Below are 21201 nucleotides of genomic sequence, written 5' to 3'. Positions count from 1 at the left end.
TTACTGCCTGCTTGTACAGCTTGAACCTGTTATAAATAGAGCGTAGAATACAGATATGCAGCTGGCTATGTGAGCTGATGTGCTGACCCTGTGTGATGAAAGGTATCTCTGATCTCCTCCCAATCAGCATTTTCTCCACTCTCCTCCCACCACGAAAGCTTTCAAAGATGATTTAACTCAGAGGTCCTGAGATGATCCTGTTATCTTTGTCCTCAGAGTTCAGAAGGAATAGCAGCTCCACGGGTGGTCACAGGGTGGAGGTGTAGCGTCAGGTTTTGACATGTGGAGATTTGTTCTTACCTGATGGATTAGGCTTTGACTGTCAAGCTGAGTGTGCAGGAGAACAGACAGGATGTGTGTTTTACGAGTCTAATGAGGGCATATTGGATGTGTCATCGGGTAGAGCTGCATGTGGCTTCCTGAGGTTACCAAGCCGCCGCTGGGAGAATCAGGGGACTTATATTTAGCCTTGCAAATGGTGCACTATGGATTATGTCTTGGTCCTCTCCAGTTTCGTCTTCAGTGCGTTTTGTTGCATGCACGGAGGGCTGAGGATGTCTATCAGGCTGCTGTTCAGGTACTGATCATATCTTCTTTTTAAGCCCCATTTTCTGTCAACTGAACTCCACCTTCCCTCCACCTCTGGAAGAGGCTATTTTTGTTCAGTACTCTGTCTTCTCAGCTCTGAGACATCTTCATTTTGGATCCTAAGCTTTTCCAAACCAAACTGCAACTTTAGTACAGTAGATGTGGTTTGGGAGCCTTGACTCATATCTACTGAAAATATCTGAGGAACTTGAAGATCAAATACTACTTTAGCAGACTTTTGAAGTTTTGAATCAAACAGAATCATGGATGTTTTAGCCTTGGAGGCAAAAAGCCAAAATGGAGCAGAAGCTGAAAAGAAGCCTACACCAAAGCCGAAGCCGAAACCACAAAAGAAGACGAAAAGGATAGTTTACTTTGAAGTGGAGATTGTGGACTTGAAGACGAAAGAGAAGCTGCTGCTGTTGGACAAGGTGAGTGAAATATCAGGATTTTTTTATATCTTTAAACCAAATGTTTTGAAAGCAAATCAGAGCATTTGAGCAGACTTGTCATTTTGCAAACAAATCCCTAATAATCCACTGGTTACCTGTCAGTGTCGTTATCGGTTACGTGTCTATTGAGCGAGCGTTTCATTTAAGAGGTGAGAATTCCCCTATTATCCCTGAAGAATGATCTGTTCCAACTACAGCACACACCCTGCTGCAAGTCACAGATAGACGGACAGCATACGCTGCTCACAGACTACATTTAATGATGTACTGAGAAAAACAACAAAAAAACATCATGGATATGAAATAATTGTAATATATGTTATAAATGCATGGTGTGGCATCTATCATATATATTAATATATATCCATAATTTGGTTCCAGGTGGAGCCAACCGCCACAGTTTTGGATATCAAAGCCTTGTTTCACAAATCATGTAAGTTTGTTATCCAGGCAGTCTTGATCATTTGAGGTTGTGCTCTTTGTCAAATTGGTTTAAAAAAGGGAAAAAAAAGAGTATTTAATATTTTGAATGCTAAAATTGCAGTTCCCATTGTCTTCTTTTCTCAGATCCAAAGTGGTATCCAGCCAGACAGTCTCTGCATTTGGATCCAAGTACATCTGCAGCCCCTTCTTCCTCCTCTTCTATACATTCAAACTCAATGATTAGAAATACGGGGATGGAAAAACAAGATATTATCTGATTGTTTAATTTTTTTTTTAGAGGCCAAGAGTCTCAGGGATGAAGAAGTTCTCCAAACACTACCGGTGGGAACCACTGCCAGCTTTTATTTCAGTGACCTGGGACCCCAGCTCACGTGGGGAACAGTGAGTCCACACAGACACACTCAATGTTTTTCACCATTTAATGGGAAAATGCTGAATTTAGCCACTTTATTATTAAAGGTTTAAATGTTGTTTTTTATATTCATTAGTTAATATTCCATCATTTTTAAGTTAATGTCCTACTCTTTAGCTCTTATTAAAAAATCGGCAGATTAAAACCTGAGACGGATCAACCTTTATATTTGAAAGAATCTAAAACCGCTTCTGTAGTCCACCAACATTCATGAGTTTTAAATATAAACCAACACCCTCAGTACCTCCTGAACATAAATATCAGTCTGCAGTGACAGATAGAGGTGATTTGCTGTCGTCTCACCCCCTACCCCACCCCTCCCACCGCCTGTACTGTGTCCTCTCCAGTAGGACATATAATCTCATGGCCCCATTTCTGCTGAAGCTGTTTATCCCTCTGACCTCTCACTTGCCTTTTACTAGGCTTCTTTATTTACCCTCATCCATGCCGTCCATCCATCCATCCCCTAACCGACGCTAACGTAACCCCCGTCACCTTCATAGATGACGGTGTGGGTGGAGAGCTATGACGTGTCCCAGCACAGGCCCAACTGAGGCTACTGGTCAGGTAACCTGAGCCAAGGATTTCCTGGAGGTGCTGACTCAGGAATCTGTTTCACTGTGGGCTGCGGGGCCCGACTTGATTGTATATACACTATATTGCCAAAAGTATTTGCTCACCCATCCAAATTATTGGAATCAGGTGTTCCAATCACTTCCATGGCCACAGGTGTATAAATTCAAGCACCTAGGCATGCAGACTGTTTTTACAAACATTTGTGAAAGAATGGGTCGCTCTCAGGAGCTCAGTGAATTCCAGCGTGGAACTGTGATAGGATGCCACCTGTGCAACAAATCCAGTCGTGAAATTTCCTCGCTCCTAAATATTCCACAGTCAACTGTCAGCTGTATTATAAGAAAATGGAAGTGTTTGGTAACGACAGCAACTCAGCCACGAAGTGGTAGGCCACGTAAACTGACGGAGCGGGGTCAGCGGATGCTGAAGCGCATAGTGCGAAGAGGTCGCCAACTTTCTGCAGAGTCAATCACTACAGACCTCCAAACTTCATGTGGCCTTCAGATTAGCTCAAGAACAGTGCGCAGAGAGCTTCATGGAATGGGTTTCCATGGTCGAGCAGCTGCATCCAAGCCATACATCACCAAGTGCAATGCAAAGCGTCGGATGCGGTGGTGTAAAGCACGCCGCCACTGGACTCTAGAGCAGTGGAGACGCGTTCTCTGGAGTGACGAATCGCGCTTCTCCATCTGGCAATCTGATGGACGGGTCTGGGTTTGGCGGTTGCCAGGAGAACGGTACTTGTCTGACTGCATTGTGCCAAGTGTAAAGTTTGGTGGAGGGGGGATTATGGTGTGAGGTTGTTTTTCAGGAGCTGGGCTTGGCCCCTTAGTTCCAGTGATAGGAACTCTGAATGCTTCAGCATACCAAGACATTTTGGACAATTCCATGCTCCCAACTTTGTGGGAACAGTTTGGAGCTGGCCCCTTCCTCTTCCAACATGACTGTGCACCAGTGCACAAAGCAAGGTCCATAAAGACATGGATGACAGAGTCTGGTGTGGATTAGGAACGGGATGTCACTTAAGCTCATATGTGAGTCAAGGCAGGTGAGCAAATACTTTTGGCAATATAGTGTATATGGGACAAGTGGTGTGATTTGCTTTATAGATGTAGTATTTTGCATCGAATGTCACGGCTCAGAGAAAGTAGGACGACTGTTTGTGTGTTGAGGTGCCAAGGTAAGACGAGCCGTCAGAGAAGCCAGGGCCTCTTCTGGTATCAGTTACATGATGGATCTTCTTTTAGCAGATATGTTACACAGCCAACATTCCTGTCAGATATGCAATATTTAACTTTTACTGGTGACTACGCTTTATTCAGTGCTGTGCAGGTTTTCTGTAAGAGTCTTAGGACTTTAATGGTCCTCGAGGTAGTTTTGTATTCAGTTCTCCATTTTTGTGTTGATCTGGTCAGAGTTCTTTTTACTTTAAAAAGATTCACAGTTACCCATTTTCATTAAACTGGTTGTCTCCAAAGGATTTTAAATTTCTTGCTTTTTCAAAGCAGTCTTGATTTTATGGATTCCAAAAATATTCCCAATGCCTTTGAAAGAGAAAAAGGCCCACAGCATCATAGATCCTCAACCATACTTAAGAGTGGGCTTTTGCAAGGGGCTCCGTATACTTATCCCTTTTTTGCTCTTTTACTCACTCGACTGTTCATTGGTAAAAAGCTCAAACTCAGACAAAAGAAATGTTTGCTGTTTCAGCAAAGTAAAGTAAATGTTTATCTCTTTGGATGTGTCACGATTTGTATGGAGGTTGGTTGAGGACCCAAATGCAGAGACCAAGAGGCAGAGGTGAATCTTGTAGATTAAATGAAAAAACAGAGGCAATCAATCAAAAATCCAAGCTACTAAGAAAAAAAATCCAGAAAGCATCAGTAGAAAACTCACGTTGGAAGCCAGAGAGGAAGGAACAACAAAACAAAAACAAGGAACCAGCAATGAGTGACTACAGAGGTGGAGTATATAAGGGGAACAGAACAAAGGATGGACTAATGAGCTGAATAAGGACCAGGTGTGAGTGGAACTGAGTAGAACAGGCATCCCCAAAGTCGGTCCTCGAGGGCCGCTGTCCTGCAGGTTTTAGAGGTTTCTCTGCTCCAGCACAGCTGGTTTTAATTGAAAGCTGATTAACAGGCTTTTGCTCAACTGCATTCATCATAATCAGCTGTGCTAAAGCAGGGGAACCTCTAAAACCTGCAGGACAGTGGCCCCCCCAAGGATCGACTTTGGGGATGCCTGAAGTAGAAGGAAGCCAAGGGGAAAGGAGATAAGTACAAGGGGGCAACAGAGAGTAACTAAAGACTGCTTAAATATAATGGAAAATAAACCAAAACTAACTGAAAACTAAAAACTCAGAGTCCCAAAAGGGGATACCCATGACAGCATGAAGGAAATAGCTGTTTGTCTCTCATGTTCCTCCCTACCAAATTACATCCCTAACTAGAAAAAGCTTTGACAGCTGCAATGCAGATTAATTGACGATTTATATTGATATTTGTTTAACTGCCTGTTAAACAGAAAATTTAAGTAGTAATTTTTTATATTTCTGTCTAGAGGTGTCAATTAAAAAACTACAAATACTTTGTAACCTTAATTAAGTAAAAAATGTTGGCTTTCTATACTTTACTGGAGTATTTCTTTTTGAGACAACTTTTTACTTCTACTCCTTACATTTTTAAAATAGACTCAATAGTTTTGTTTTATTTAAGCTCATTTTCACTATTTGTTTCATCCAGACAATGAATTTCTTTGTGGTTGTAATGCACTAACTTGTTTGAAACATACCAAAATGAATAGCTTTCAAGATGATGCAAAGTAAAAATTTACACTGTTGCTATTAGTTATAAAACTAAGAAAATTAAGTATAAGGAAGTTTTCATCCAGAATTGTAGAAAATGTTCCTTTAATAGGGTAGTGCAGTAAAGTGTCTGTCCTTAACATTTTTACTGTGTTACTTTTACTTTTATACTTTAAGTAGTTTTAAAAAATGTACTTTTGTACTTATACTTCAGTAAACGTTTAATTGATAATCTAACTTTAACAAAAGTGTTAAACAGTTGGATTTATACTTCTACTTGGGTAATAAACATGAACACTTTTGATACCTCTGTTTCTGTCTAACCCATTTTCAAATTTTATATCCATCCCTACAAGAAGAGAAGGATCATTTTGAATGCATCAATTTTCCCTTTTTTTCATTCCAGGTGTTTTTAGCAGAATGTGTTGGTCCGCTGATCCTTTATCTAATGTTCTACTTCCGCCTTCCCTTCATTTACTCACCAAAATATGACTTCACTACCAGCAAGCACTGGGTCGTTCAGTAAGTTACTTACGGTATCTTTTTTGTCTTCTGGGATCTAAAGGTTTGCACAAACAACAGTTGACTCAGGTGAAGAGGACTGGATCACTGAATTGTCCATGTTGTGATTATATATGCAAATGTGTGGTTTTGTGTGTGTTCTGCTGCAGCTTAGCCTGTATGTGTCACTCCTTCCACTACATCAAGAGGATTTTGGAGACACTTTTTGTTCATCGCATCTCCCATGGGACCATGCCTCTCAGAAACATATTTAAGGTGAACTTGCAGCTGTTTGGGCTTTTTTGCTCAAGAGCAATTCAATTTTGAGTAAAACTGATTTATTTGCTTGTGACTCAGTTTCTTGTTACCAGACTTTTATTTTCGATTTGATCATTTCTTTACTCCTGTACAAATGTGGGAATCAAACAGTTTTCCATTAAGAAACATTTAAAATTCAGTGTTCCGGTTCTTAAAAAACAGTCTGAGTCCACCACAGGACACACCAGCTCCCACCTCCCCATACAACTTAGATATGCGCCTCCCCAACCCGGTCATTATACAGCACAGAACCCTTTTTCCTCAAATGACCCTGCTTTTATTTCTGCTTTCTACATCTCAAATTCTTGAACTGCCTAAGGTCAAATTAAGATAAAACAGAGACTCTTCTCTTAGATGATTTATTACCTGAAATGTCTTATTTAGGCTCTCTTAAAATGACCACTTGGATGCATATCAAAACCCTAGATGAGGCGCCGGACTGTGGTTTGAGTTTTTAGAAAGATTTGGGGTACATATCACCGGATATATGCAAATGTGTTTTCCTAAACTTTTTATTTATACTCGTGTGCTGATCTGAATGTAATTTCTGTTTTATACTTGGTTTATGCCCTGCACATATTTTTTTATAAAGTCTTTCTATGAAATGTGCTCCATAAATAAATTGGACTTTCTCTTCCAGAACTGTGGCTATTACTGGTGCTCTGCAGCCTGGATGGCATATTACATCAACCATCCTCTCTACACCCCACCCTGTAAGAGCTGATTAATGCAACACTTGCTGTTCCACATCAAGCAGAGTTGATATCTTTGGTCGTTTGTTTTTTTTTTTTTCTTTAAAACATTTCCAGATTATGGCCTGCAGCAGGTGAACACAGGGCTTTACATTTTCCTGGTACGTTTGAGATTACTTGACATCTTTTAAAAGTGAAACAAATGACCTGAGCCCTAATTTTCTTCTTATCATTTGATTCCTTTGTTCCAAAAGTTCTGCCAAGTAGGGAATTTTTCAATCCACATTGCGCTGCGTAACCTTAAATCACAAGGTGAGTTTTTTTTTAAGCAATTAAAATATTCATGATTACTTTGATGTTCTATTTCTTTTGTTTTTCTTTAATTAATCAGTTTTGTTTTTGTTTTTTCATTATTTCAACTTCAGGCTCAAAAGTTAAGAAAATACCTTACCCAACAAAAAATCCTTTTACGTGGATTTTTTGGCTAGTCTCTTGTCCAAACTACACATATGAGGTAAGGATCTACATATTTCTATATATTTCTATATAGAAATATGTATATATACTTCTTTATATAGTTGAATACCTGATTTGAAGAACAGTTTTAGAATAATTTTGCTCATCAAGCTTTTTTCATTCTTTTTTTTCTTCAAATAATTGAATTTCTTATATTTTAACACCAAAGGGATTAATGCCAAATCCTAAAATGCTCTAATGCGTTTCGATGTTTGCAAACGAGATGTGCCTTTGCTGCCCCCTGCTGGTAATGTTCATGTACTGAACCTGTGTGTAAACCTGTTTCTCACAGCTGGGCTCCTGGATTGGCTTCACAGTGATGACCCAGTGTGTGCCTGTGGCTTTCTTCACTTTCGTGGCCTTCGTCCAGATGACCGTGTGGGCTAAAGGCAAACATCGCAGCTACTTAAAGGAGTTTAGAGATTATCCAACTCTCCGCTCCTCCATACTGCCCTTCATCCTGTAACCAAGTCTGGAAAGAACAGTCATTCCTGCACACATACATGCGTGCTGAGGTCAGCAGAGTACCGGCGCATCACCGTAAAACAGAATGAAACCAAAGTGCTGATTTATTTCAGTAATTCAACTGGAATAGTGAAACTCTCTGGAAAATTAACACTGGATCATAGGGAGCTTGGACTGTTTGGCTCTCTGCTCCCCCTCCAAACTTTGGGACCTTGATTTCATACGTAAATAATCATAAACTTCCAGCAATGACTTCAGCTCCTGTCAAGATCTTTGGCCTGTCAAGGCTGTAGTTAACTGTTGATTCAGCTCCCCCCCACAGAGTTTTTCCTTCCACTCAACTTTCAAAATGAATGCTTGTATCAGTGTGAAGAGCCAACTCCTTTAATGATATCTTTGGCTTATACTCCCCGTGGAAGATGTCAGCGATCATAAACTCACCATATCATGAAATTCTGAGGAATTTAATTTGAGGATTTTATTTACTATAAACCAAAATCATCCAGCTGATAAACATCTGTAACAGCTATTTATTGAGTTTCACATTCAGAAAGCAATTACTGAAATAAAGTAGCAATTCAGCAATATTCTATTTTATTTAGATGCGTTTGTATATGCATTTTTTTTTCTAGGACTGTTGGATCATTACAAATGAAGACAGGGAATTGCAGCAAAGTCTTACCTTAAAATGTGTGTCATTTAGTAAAATGTGTCATTTTGTATTTTGCTACTTTAGTTTTTTAAATATATCCGAAACAAATTGCTCCAAAGTTTTCTATATATTCAGTGTAATCCGACACTTGTTTCTAAGGAGGGAAGTCAGGTGGCTAATCTGGTTTGTTGAACTGGCAGCAGCCTGGAGCTGTTGACGCTGCCTTCTTTTGACTAACAGTGCTAGACTGATTTCATCCAGATGTGAGCTTCACTAGATGCATTTTAAGTGAAAGGTCTGTTTATAAACTCTGGATTATTTCCCCCCTTATCTGTGGAAGTAAAACCCTGCCTTTTATCAGAGATTTTAAGCCAATAAAAAAATAACTTATAAAAACAACCAACTGAGAGAGATGAGCTTTATTATCCAACTTTGGAAGAGCTTTCCATATTACAGATAAAAAGGGGACAAGGTACATTTGAGAAGAAGACTCCATAATATGGAATGTTACACAGTTCAACTGGCCTTTAGAACACAGCGCCAGGAAAGACCAGCTGTAAACAAACAACATAAAATATTGCATTTCTTAAAGTCATTTGTAAACAGTCGCTTAGCAGCTCTATTGAATTTGATTCCATATAACCAGCAAGAGTAACATTTCTTGCAGCATTCTAAGTTTATTTTGTTTATATGTAAGAGCACATTTCATTGGGCTGCATATTGTCTGGTCACTTATAGCTGGAATTGTTTCCCGAATGAAAATGTATTGTTGGACCACAATCATTTATTATTAAGACTACACAGATAGAGTTGAACACATCGAGGGTTATATCTCAGTGTGGCAAAGACACCGAGGCAACAATCCACAGCAGCGGCTGACAGTGGAATGATGAATCAGGAATGAGACTAACTTTTGATGCGGATACGTCGACTTTGACGCCTAAATCTCAGCAAAAAAAGGAAGCACAGCTGATGCACTTTATACTTTTTGTGACTTTCTGTTTGAATCGAGCAGAAAGTTGACAGGACAACCCCCCAATGTCCCACTAATCAGTCATATCTGCGGCGGTCCATTTGGTGCATGACTCAATATTTCACTTTGTGCAAAAAGTCAAAGCTGCTCCATTTAGATTATTCCAGCAGCCGTCCGTCTCAGCAAAAGCCGCCACATGGGGGTAAAATGAAAAACCAAAGACCACGATGAGAGGTAGGATGACTGTCTTTCAGTTTCTGGTCGTTCTCACAGTGAAGGCAAATTCCAACGCAGCCTTTCCCACCCTACACACCCTCTATGTTAATATATATGAAGGAGGGCGGTAGGATCCAGATGGTAGAGGAACTGCATGCATGTCGAGTTCATACAGCATCGCTGGTCTCCTCTTTAGATGTCGTCACATTCAAGGAAGTGGGTCCTCTGCAGCACTTTAATGTGACGCTCGTAGATTTTGAGGGCAGGGCCCAGTCGGATAGACAAACCTGTCAGGACGTCACTGCGCTGCATCAGGAGAAGAGACTTGCCGTCAATTTCCTGTTGAGAAGAGTTTGAAAGGATTTATTATTGTAGTTGATGAGATGATGCTCTGTGCATAAAAAAAATTTTTTCTCTCATTTTCACCAGTTCGTTATGTAAAGTGTGGAGTAGCCTGAACTGAACTAACCTGTGTGCGAAACGCCACTGCCTGCTCCGGAAATCCGGCAGCCGAAAAGTAACTGGCCACATCTGCCACGGTCCACTGCAACAAGTTCTGGTTGATCTTCTCCACCTTCACTGATCTGGAGAGAGATTGCACACAGAGTTAGAGCCGTCATTTTAAATCAATCTCTCTTCATGAGGTAACTTATCCCTTCGTGCAGCATTTTCACATCCAACACTGTAAAAATTGTGGCTTAAATCTGAATTCAGCATATTTTTTTTATTTTATTTTTTTATTAAGATACCTACATATAATCTGGTGCAACCTTTTGCCACTGGAATGTGAAACACAACTAGTAAGGTAGTGTACCTGTGAATGATTTGATATCCTTGAACAAACAAGCGGTTTTTTGATATTTTTTAAAACATTAGAGAGCAAACAACATCATAAAGACTAAGGAAAACAGCTACTGCATTATTATTAGGGAATAAAGAAATATCCAAAGCTCCACGCATCATGACTGTGACTCAGTAGTGGTCATCTTAGATTCGCCCAATTACTTGTTTCAGCACCCCTGAGCAAGGCACATAACTCCATGTCTTCTGCATAACTGTGTCAGAATGTGTGCATTAGTAATTGTGCAAGTGTTTCTATACTGTAAAGCACTTTAAGTGCTCAGAATGGATAGAAAAGTGCTTTATAGACGCAGCATATTTTGCATCTAGAAACTGAAACAAGCCAGCTCAACTGAAAAACTATTAAGTGATGGTTATCTACCTATACTAACCAGAGAAGCATGGCAGGGATTAAAGGAACAGCAAATAAACCCACAATAACTAAGGGAGCACAAAGATCCACAGGGCGGATGGAAGATATAATTTAAAAATATATTTTGCACTCAAACATGATGTTGCTGTGGAATGATGAAGAAAAAAACTCACTACCACAAAGCCATGTGGAGAGGCCAGAGACAAATATGTAAGAATGTGTGCCGGTCAGATAAACTAGGGGTGCACGATATAATCGGCCCCCTATCGGTATCGGCCTTAAAACTGAATATCGGACATCGGCCACCCCACCGATATTTAACCCGATATTTGATCAGCTTCTGAGTTTCTAAAGTCTAAAAAAAAATAAAATACTACTTCTTCTTTTTCCTCAAAAACTTCTAAAGAGGAGGGAAAAAATATTGATACATTAAAATATCACAATATCCTCATATGCTGATATATTGCCATTTAAAAACACCATATCAATCTCTTTTACTAATGAAATATTGCTATATGTCATCGTTATTATACGAAATCCCCCGAAAATTCACAAAATTTTGCCATATTTTATATGTTGATATATTGACGCGGTATCGCTCTATTTTACTAACAAAATCTCACAAGAATTTGCAAAATATCACAAGAGTTTGTAACAGAACGATGAAATTTCACGAGATTTTGAAAGTAAAATAGATAGATTTTAAAAATCAATTTGATATCAGCATATGAAAATATATTTGAGTATATTATTTTTCAAAGTGTCAGAAATGGATAACAAAACTGCTATTTTCAATGACTACTTATTTTTGTCCAGCTTTAACATCGGTATCGATATCAGTTATCGGCTACATGAGTTTTAAAATATCGGCATATTGGATATCGGCCAAAATCCCAATATCGTGCATCCCTAAGATAAACGTTTGCAAACACCATCTTATGGTCTGGAGGTTCTTTTCTTTACAAAAGACAGGGAAGTTGGTGTTAGGATGAGTGTGGCTGCTTAAAGGGAAAACCTAGAGGAAAACAGATGAGAGGCTGGAAAACACCAAAGACTGAAGTAGAGCTTCACCTTTCGGCCTAGAGAACAACCACAGAGCCAAAACTGGAACTGCATCACGTAGATAAAAGCATATTTATGTTCTGGGATGGCCTGATCTAGATTTAAACCTAAATGCAACAGAGAATCTGCAGCAAGACTTAAAAAAATGTATGTTTCCTTTCCATCTAACCCAATGGAGCTGGATCCATTTTAATGTCTACATTAACATAGCTGTAGAGATGGACCTTAGAAGATATGATATGATTCTAGTGAAAGAAAAACACTTTTGTTAAACATGACCAACTTTCCTTCCACTTCACTACTATGGAATAGTGAGTTGGTCCGTCACAACAACTTTTGTTTAGAACAAACAAACAAACAGTCTATGAGAAAAAAAATCTCAAACAGAATAAATACCCATAGTGTACTTAAAACCCCCTCTATGAGCTACTTGTTTTTGGAAATGTAAACACAAACACCTTCTATACTCTAGAATTTATTCTACCTACTAAATACAACATGGAAAATACTAAAAGTAAATTCAACACTTGTTTCCACATCATTTACAAACTATAGGAAGTCAGCTTTTACTGAGCCACTAAATAATGTAAAACATTTAGATCATTAGCAGGCTACTCACACTTGATCACATGTGCCGCCATTAAGAAGAGCGCCTTCAGCAGCTGAGTAAGGCGTGTCTATCTTCTTTAATGTACCTGTGAACAAAACAAAACTTGATTATTGTTATTGTTTCATACTATTCAGTTTAGTGATGTGACAAATCTTACACTATGAATACTTTCAAGCTATACAAATAATGCATTTCTCAATATATAAATATATGTAATTTACAGATTGAAAAAAAATCTATTTTTCCCCTTTTTTTAGTTTTATCTAGCAGAGTGGACTCTGCCATCATGATATATTTTGCTATTAGGGATGGTTCACGGTTCACTGCAGAGATTGGTCGGTCCATAATGAAACCTCTAACTAGCCCTGTCTGTATTTAAACCAGACAAGCAGGCTGCTTGGCATGTGTGAAACACATGACAGGGACATAAGCATCTTTCAGTGGGATGTTCCTCTTGGACAGGAGCAGCTAAAGTATGGTACACAGAGGCATGGCGTCAGGGGTGTCACTTATGATTAGGTGCTGTTTATTTCTACTGGGTTCTTCTTCCACAAATGCTCCCAAAAATAACAAGCCATAAGAAAAAAAAAACTCACTTCATAAGCTTAAAATTCTAAACAGACTGCATTTGCTTTACCAAATTGAAACAGCAGTGGTGAAAGAGGAAAAATAACTCCTCCTAAACAGGGACCATCTGGACAGAAGGTAGCAGGACAGGCTTGCAAAGCACTCAAAAAATCTTAAGCAAGCCTTGAGGCAAACAAAGGCTGAACGACAACCAGAGACGGCTGTTTTAGAGCAGATCATTATCTGTTAAATTCATAAATATGTGCATTTTATAAAAATAAAATAAAAAAAATCAATGAAAAGAGCAGTTGAAGAATCGGCCATCTGTAATAGAAAAATTATTTGCAACAGAAGATACTCACTGTTGTCAGGTGACGAAGACACTGCCTGTAATCTTCCATCAGAGTCTTTCCTGACTTCTTCCTGTTGAATGAAATAAACAGGAATTGATGAAGTGATTCAAGAAGCTGTGATGCAGATGCTGTTTGTTATGAAAGGGGGGCTGGCAGGCCAGGTACCGGTTGTGCTGCAGAGTCGGGTACCAACTGGTCGGAAGAGAGGCTGCTCTCCTCCTCCCTGCTTTCACTGTCTTTCTTTCCGTTGGATGAAACGCAGGGGCTTGGCGTTTCGGAGAGGTCCACTGGATTCAATTCTACTGCAAACATAGCGTAAACCAGTTTTTTTTTAAAAACCACGCACAACAATTAACCAATACAACATACGCTGACCGGCTCAGACTGCAATCCTGCACAAATATATTCCTACTATGAACAAATGTCCCCTCATGTTTTTTTGCAATGTGGAGCAATGAGACTAAAACCATGAATACAAAAGAACTGGTGAGACAAATCAGAGCAGAAGAGAACTGCAGGAAGATTTTAGAGATGCATTACTTTCTCCTGCACCTCCGCATCTAGCTTTACTGCATTTATGCTGTAAATATCCAACAATTAATCTTCTGGCTGCTTTGAAGCTCCCATAGCAGCTTTAAATCTGCTGCAAAGCTTAGCATAAGCTCATATGTAAAACAATATTGTGCCCAACAACACCGGCAGCACACATTATCCCGTCTCTAGCCGTTTGGATACCTTTGTCCCTCTGCATTCCTGGGTGCTGGGGCTCCACTGGGCAGACAGCTGAATCATAAGCCCATTCATTGTGTGTAAGGGCCCTAGGGCTGGAAGGGGGCAAGGAGTTGGGCCTCTCGCCCGCCTTTTGGGTAGCAGCGCAGTCCGGAGCAGAGACGGAGCTGCAGATGGGGCCTGAGCCAGGCTGAGGAGCAGAGGGGGAGCAGGGTGCAGAGACAGCCCGTATGGAGGCACACTGCAGAGAGGCATCTTCATGAGTGGGACTGGGAGACGGTCTGACGGGCCCATCATGACTCTCCTCTGCCCCTTCCTCATCAGGATTGCTGTCTGTGTCCATAGCCATTGAGGTGTCCCCCTGCAACACATAATCAGGTGTGCATAATATAAGAATTTCTATTTCAATTCATTTAGATTTTTCTTTATTTAGTCATAATTCAGATTGGAAAGACTTTTAAAACGTGCAATACAAGCGGGGTGAGTGATACAAAAAACATGCTCATACTTATGTTGCAATTTGACCACCTTTATGGTAAATGATTGCCTCAAAACGCGCCTTACAAACGGATTTCCGTGCGCAACAACATTGTCTGGTGGAATATAACTAGTTTTACCATCTGGTCTCATCACTTCTACTCGGGCAAAGGGGAGGTTTTTGCTCGACGGCGTCTGGGAGGAAAAAAAAAAAAAAAAAACTACCTTATGTGCGACTGCGTGTCCTACACCCAGCAGTCGTGCAGAGGAGCGCATGAAAGCCCGCCCCGCGCCTGTGGAAAGAGCCGCTTCTGTGGAATTCACCCACAGGACCGCATTCTGCAACTTTATCTCTGAAGCAGTCAAAAGCATCACGTTTTCTAGATCGAAACAGGGCTTTTTAGATTTTTACAGATGTCAGATTGCCTGCTGTCTGAGAGGCGGTGTTGTCCGGGAAAATTAATAACACGGAGGAGCACAAAAAAATAAGGGCCGACGGGAGGCGTTTTTATTTCTCTCTCAAATTTCCTCCAAAGTGCGCATGGAGTTGGGAGCCGCGCCATTGTGTCTAAAGGGCTTTTCTCCAGTCGCGGGTTTAAAACAGCAGCACAATAGAAAAAACAAAAAACAGAATCTCTGCAATCAGCGGCTCGATCGCAAACCCTACTTTGACTTTGCATCGGGTCAACAGTTTACTGGGAGGGAAAAGGGAAAAAAACGAGCAGAACGCAAACGACTCCGTTATCGGACATAAAGGCTCCTACATCTGCAAGTCTGCATAATGTTGCCAAAGAGCGGCGATCTGGTGGAAGTGACCGTCCGCATTCGCTTTTCTGACGCGACACGCACGTCTTTTCCAGAACAAAGTCAATTTTGATCTCGGCTTAACCCAAATCGGATGGGCGCATCCGCCATCTAGCGCCAGGAGAACAGTTTGCGATAAAAGCCGCCACTTCCAGCGCGTCTCGCTACTTTGCGTTGCCATATTCATAAAACAGCAAACAGTCATCGGATTAAAACATAGAGAAGAAAATGACGCGCTGCAGAGGACGGAAGGGGCATTAGAGAGTTAATGCACCTCTTGGACGTGACTGGGTTTGGGAGGCTGTCCGACAATGGATCTAGGGGTTCGACTTTATGCATCGCGTAAACATCCCTCCCCATAACAAGAAAAAAACCCCACAAATTCCCCATAATTCAAAAATAATGTTGCGTCATTGTTTATTTATTATCTTCTGCTTACTTTAGTGCATATAGTTGTGGATGTAATCGCTATATAAACTAAAACCTAGCCGATAGACAGTCACTTGCTGCAATGATACAGTTTGTGGTGTGCAACTCGTTTTTTTTTTTCAGAATAAAGAAAAAGAATCAACGGGCAAACGTCTCCTACATCCGCGGTGTTCGACACTTTTCCTCCCCACCACCGACACCACCTTTACTCGCTTCCAAATGATAAATACTAAATAAAAACAAACGTTTCCGGTTCAAAATATACAAAAATAAAAGCGTAATATAAAACATTATATTCAGATAGCATTATTTTGAAGGCTTGATCTCTGTACTTCCGGTCTAACTGTACTCGTTTGTCCCCCTTTCGCTCTACGCCGAGTTTGTGGCTTGAAAAGCGCTTTTTTTCTGTCCCCCCTTCTGCCTGCTGTAAATGGAGGCTGAGATTGTTGCGGGCCGAGCGAAAATGAGAACTTTGTGATTGTTGAGCTTTTTTTTTTTTTTTTTTAAAAGGGGTTAAAAACGCTTTTAACCGGTGCCGCGTGAAATGAGGCACGCTCGCACAAAGCTGCACGCGCGCACCTTCTTTTCTTCTCCAGCTCGGCGGCGCTCGAGCGAGCTCCAACCGCCGCTCCCCGTCTGCGGCACTTTTTTTTTTTTTGGGTGCACTTGCAAATCACTCCCCTCACCACTCCCCTTCTACAAACAAAAAGAGGAGCTTTTTTCCACCATTTTTCCCCTTTCTTTACAGTACAATGTGTGTTTTAACTTCCACCTGTACATTTAGTGTGATGGTGACCTGACAATGACATGTAGACACGTTAAACCCCGTATCGGCGGCTCCCTGCTTTACCTCCAGATCCTCCTCGTCCTGGTCCACGGCTCCCAGAGCGCTATCCCCGTTGCTCAGGTCGGAATGACTCGCTTCTTCCATCGCGCTCCGTCTCGCAGCAGCGGCTAACGACACATCGTCTTTCTTTCTGCTCCGTCGCTGAACCTTGGCAGCGTTCCGATAGGATATGGAGCCCTTGTAATTAACTTTTAGCACGGTTTGCTCTTGGATCAGTTTCTCCAGTTCTGCGCAGGTTCGGTCGGGCTCGGACCCGTGTCTCCTCCGGACCATTCGGCAAATCCTCTCCAAGTCCGGTCGGGCTTTTCGAGACCGCAGCGAGTCGATGGTGTCCAAAATCCACTCGCGGTATTTAGATTCAGACATTTTTTTTCCTCTTTTTTTTTTTTTTTCTCCTACAACCTAAGTGCGTCAAGCTTGGACGTTAAACGCGGTGATTTTCGTGATCCGCGGTCCGAACCCCAGTGAGAAGCGGAAACCTCTCTGAACGCCTCCTGCGTTTGCCTGTGCGCTTAAGGTGGACTGACGGAGTTGGGGGCGAAAAGTTTCACTCTAGAGGCCGCCTTTAAGGTGGTATTTTCTGTACCCAGGTTTCACACGCCCTTTCTCTGAGTGCATGACCAAGTATTTAGTGTACAAAAGCTAAACTAATAAAAGCAGAGGTCCCTAAAATCCCTATAGAGAGAGTGTGGGCACATCCAGTATTATTAATTTAACCAACATGCAATTAGTTAGACTGATTAAAAAATCGTTCAGCTCATGTTCAGTTACCTCCTTGTTTTTATAGATAGCAGACAACCCATAATTACTTTAGAGACATGCAAATATTAGTAAAAAGTAATATTTCAACGATTGCATCTGCATTGCATATGAACAACTTAACAATTATATAGTTTAAATCATCAGTTTCTTAGCTTCTAACAGGCATTGAGCAAAACTGATGTTTTAAGCAGGCATACCTACATAGTTTAAAGCTGGATCTGAACACAATGGTGATGTGGTGCATCTCTACAAATAAATGCAAGTCAAGTTAGTGAATGCAGTAGAAAGTAGTTTTAATACCACAAATTGATCCCTAAAGGCTTTATCCAAGTTGCAGAATATCTTGAGAAAAATAAAACCTTTTCAAAACCTCTTTTTAAGTTCATCCACACAACAAAAACACTAGTTTTCCATGTTTTATTCCCCCCCCCCAAAATACTAAATACTACATAACCCATTAGCATTCCCAAGCAACAACTGAACAGGAAAAGATTTTTCCTAAGTTTGAAAAAATCACTTTCGCTAACTTTACAGTTGCTTGTTGGTTAATTTCATACCCGTCTTGGTTTCTGGATCCAGTGACGTTTCTTCTGTCTGTGTCTTGGTCTCTAGGGACAAGGAACATTTTAGAACCACCAATATTAATGATTGTTTTAAATCAGGGCCTCCTTTAGGCCCTAAACAAAGTTTGACTTTGGTTTCTTTATTGCTGCAGTTCTAGCAGTGATGTCTACAGTTTTATCTAGTGTTACTAAAACAAATTACCGTAACTTTAATGTCCATCATATCAATCCCTTCATTTTTTGCAGCTGAAGTTTTTTTGTGTCCATACATCTATAATAGTTTTTTTATACATTTTATGAGAGGTAATGAATGAAGTTTTCACCCAGGCTAAAGGAATTATCAATTTATACCTGCTATGATTAGGTATTAATGTGTTTAAGTGCACAATATTAAGGCACACTTGGTGTTTATAAACCAAGGATTCCCTTACTTTATTATTTTATTTGGCAAATATTTCATAGCCTTACAAGATTACAACTTAATTGTTTAGCAGATGCAAATATTTGGTCAGGTTATACAGTGTAGCAAAAAAAAAGTACTTTCCCCCTAATATATTCGTTTCTTTTCACGCCTAATGTTTCAGATCATTGATGAGCAAACAGAAGGGAGCAAATACAGTTTTCGTAACTAAGTCCACCATAGTTTTCTTTCCTACTTTTTCCTGAAAAGGAACAAAATTATTTCAATAAGATATGACCATATAAGCTTTTGAAGATGGTACAGCCCAGTGGTGCTAGAATCCCTGAACCCTGCCGTCTGTAGCACTGTTGCCTTGCAACACGAGGGTTCAGGGTTCATGCATGTTCTCCCTGTTCATGTGTGGGTTCTCTCCAGGTAATCCGACTTCCTCCTGCAGTCCAAAAGCATGACTGTTAGGCTCATTGGCATTGAATAAACTACCTGAAGTGTGAGAGTTAGTGTGCATTATTGTATGTCTTTGTGTTGCCCTGGGACAGACTGGTGATCTGTCCTGCGTGAACCAGACCTCTTGCTCTTAGACTGGTGGAAATAGGCACCAGCCCCACTGTGACCCTGATGGAATAAGCAGAAGATGGATGAATATTACAAGAGCTGTACAAGTCCATATCATCGACTCTGAATCTTGGTATGAATGAGTTAAACAAAAGCTGTACTATTCTTAAACCATTTTCCCCCCAAAATAGTTTGCAGCCAAAGTAACAGTTTCATCATTGCCATCTGGGGAAATTCAGTAATGATATTCCTAGGTTGTAGACTTATGTATATACTGACTGAAAACAGGAAACCCACTTTCAATTCTTACCCTTTTGAAACCAGACTATACATTAGCAGTCTTTGAACTTGAAAACGTTAAAACAGACTGCTTTATCCTTGCATGAATGTACATCAGAAGCACTACACATTCCCATGGACTGCCACTTTGGGTCCCTGAGCAAGACTCTTAACCCCACACTGCTGCCCTGGGCGCCGCACAATGGCAGCCCACTGCTCCCTAAGGGGATGGGTTATATGCAGTGAGTGAATTTTGTTGCTTTGTACTCATGACAATTGCTTTTTCTTTCCAACTTTAAAATTTATTTTATTATCATTACACTGTCACAAGTAAAGAGCCACAAAATTAACTGTAAATTAACAATTGTAATGACAATAAAGCTGAATTCTTATTCTATTCTTGATTACTCAAAAGCAAAACATTAACAAAATAAAATCAGTCACTCTATAAGGAAAAATAAATATTTTAAGTGTCTGAATTTTTCCTTTACAAACACTAAGAATTGGCTGCATAAACTGAGAAATGTTAAAGGTTTGTGTGAATTACTGAAGTTGTATAATTGTTTCTGAGAGCAGCTTCCCGCCTGACATACATGAGTTAACCAGACCTGTACAGCAACCAGGCAGATGGTAAAATACATGCATCCATATTTCCAGCAGCTTTTCTTGGTTTTACCTCAGGAAGAACATATCGATGTCATTCTACAAGTTTCCTGATTGCTTTCAGGCTGCAGATCGCGGTGGCCTCTAGTCAGTTATTCTATTTCTTCACTTTATTTTTAAAAACTTTAAAATATTGTGATGTACTTAAACTGATACAGAACGGGCTGAACCTGGAACCACCATATTTCACCTTGTGGATCTTAGTATTTATAGAATCATAAGAATAAGTCTGACTCTTATTAGAGCTCTTATTGACTAGACTTAGGCCTCTTCTATCGACATTACTCATTTCTGCAGAGGTTAATGGCTTGGCATCAACTAGGTATCTTCTAATTGTTACAGCACTCAGAGGTAACCATAGACCCACTTTGATCACTTGTTTTTGATCGTCTGTGTGAACGGAAAATCATCCATTTTCTTCAATGTCTTCCTGGTTTCGAAACCCAAACCAGGAAGACATTTGGGTTTTTTAAATACAACATTTGATGATCCGATACATAAAGACCAAGAGCAAAACACGTTTTAAAACAGAAAGATGAATCTCAGTTAACGAACCTCAATTTAAAACTATGAATACTACAGTCAGTTACTGCTTATAATGTACAAAATATTATTCCTAAAAAAACAGAAAAACATTGGGGTTGGTAGAAGTCAGTGATTGGGTCATATTGGCAACTGCCCAGGGTGTTGACAGATAGGGGGCGGAGTTCATGAGCACCAGAAAATAAAAGCCAACATTGGTCAGTTCGGGTGAGCAAACTTTCTGCTGCTTGTATGCTTGTCACTACCCAATCCTTCCCGGAAGCCGTACCATCCGCTCATTTGAGCATGCTCAACCAGATATGCATCCGGGTCACCCGTGATTTTATTTTGTTAAAAAAAAGAAAGAAAAAAAAGACATAAATTAGGTTTTTCCCTCCACAAAAACAGTAATCGTACTAAACTATAATGTGTTATAGGTTGAGACAATCAATTCCTTAAAATAATTTCTTTATCAGTCGTCCGTGCCAGATCTGAACCGGAAATGGGATCCTACGCCACATCTGGGAGCTAACTTATTACGGCTTTGGATTTGAACATAAGTCTAGTCTTTTTGAGTTGTATGTTTTCCTTTCGTGTTAACATTATGGTATATAGCGCGTAACCTAAAAAAAACAAACTAAAATGCAGATAAACATGGTTAAATCATATTTTGCAGGAGTACTCTGAGCATGTCCGATGAGAAAATGTAAAAATCCTCAAAATTGTCTCCGAAAAAA

The 21201-nt window shown here is 40.2% G+C and overlaps 2 protein-coding genes across 4 annotated transcripts; one reads left to right on the top strand and one right to left on the bottom strand.

The window, feature by feature from the left end:
* Positions 1-175: 175 nt before the first annotated feature.
* tecra (trans-2,3-enoyl-CoA reductase a) lies at positions 176-8821 on the top strand. Its single transcript, XM_038302564.1, has 11 exons — positions 176-1019; positions 1422-1473; positions 1608-1652; positions 1762-1865; positions 5685-5800; positions 5950-6055; positions 6738-6810; positions 6907-6950; positions 7044-7101; positions 7215-7303; positions 7598-8821. Exons 1-11 carry the CDS (start codon positions 852-854, stop codon positions 7769-7771), a joined length of 1029 nt encoding a protein of 342 aa, XP_038158492.1. The 5' UTR covers positions 176-851; the 3' UTR covers positions 7772-8821.
* Positions 8822-8826: 5 nt separating this feature from the next.
* On the bottom strand, positions 8827-17203 carry samd1a (sterile alpha motif domain containing 1a). Of its 3 annotated transcripts, none has more exons than XM_038302559.1 (7): positions 16706-17203; positions 14152-14506; positions 13582-13715; positions 13426-13486; positions 12506-12581; positions 10081-10195; positions 8827-9950 (listed from the first exon to the last, which is right to left on the bottom strand). In XM_038302559.1, exons 1-7 carry the CDS (start codon positions 17066-17068, stop codon positions 9804-9806), a joined length of 1251 nt encoding a protein of 416 aa, XP_038158487.1. In that variant the 5' UTR covers positions 17069-17203; the 3' UTR covers positions 8827-9803. The 3 variants fall into 3 exon arrangements, with proteins under 3 accessions (XP_038158487.1, XP_038158486.1, XP_038158488.1); XM_038302558.1 differs by having other exon boundaries at positions 13582-13718; positions 16706-17201; XM_038302560.1 differs by lacking the exon at positions 16706-17203 and adding an exon at positions 14848-15727 and having other exon boundaries at positions 13582-13718.
* Positions 17204-21201: the final 3998 nt, after the last annotated feature.

This window comes from Cyprinodon tularosa, unplaced genomic scaffold (assembly GCF_016077235.1).
Source record: "Cyprinodon tularosa strain WSP-4 unplaced genomic scaffold, ASM1607723v1 ctg495, whole genome shotgun sequence".
NCBI lineage: Eukaryota > Metazoa > Chordata > Actinopteri > Cyprinodontiformes > Cyprinodontidae > Cyprinodon > Cyprinodon tularosa.
Note: the sequence above shows the minus strand (reverse complement) of the source record. Positions and strands in the feature narration are given on the sequence as shown.

Coding starts and splice junctions, on each gene's coding strand:
- tecra (XM_038302564.1), top strand. CDS start 852: ATGGATGTTTTAGCCTTGGAGGCAAAAAGCCAAAATGGAGCAGAAGCT. Junction 1,474..1,607: donor AGCCTTGTTTCACAAATCAT/GTAAGTTTGTTA, acceptor TTCTTTTCTCAG/ATCCAAAGTGGTATCCAGCC. Junction 5,801..5,949: donor AGCAAGCACTGGGTCGTTCA/GTAAGTTACTTA, acceptor GTTCTGCTGCAG/CTTAGCCTGTATGTGTCACT.
- samd1a (XM_038302558.1), bottom strand. CDS start 17,068: ATGTCTGAATCTAAATACCGCGAGTGGATTTTGGACACCATCGACTCG. Junction 13,719..14,151: donor AGGAATGCAGAGGGACAAAG/GTATCCAAACGG, acceptor CTATGTTTGCAG/TAGAATTGAATCCAGTGGAC. Junction 12,582..13,425: donor GTCTTCGTCACCTGACAACA/GTGAGTATCTTC, acceptor TTTTGTTCACAG/GTACATTAAAGAAGATAGAC.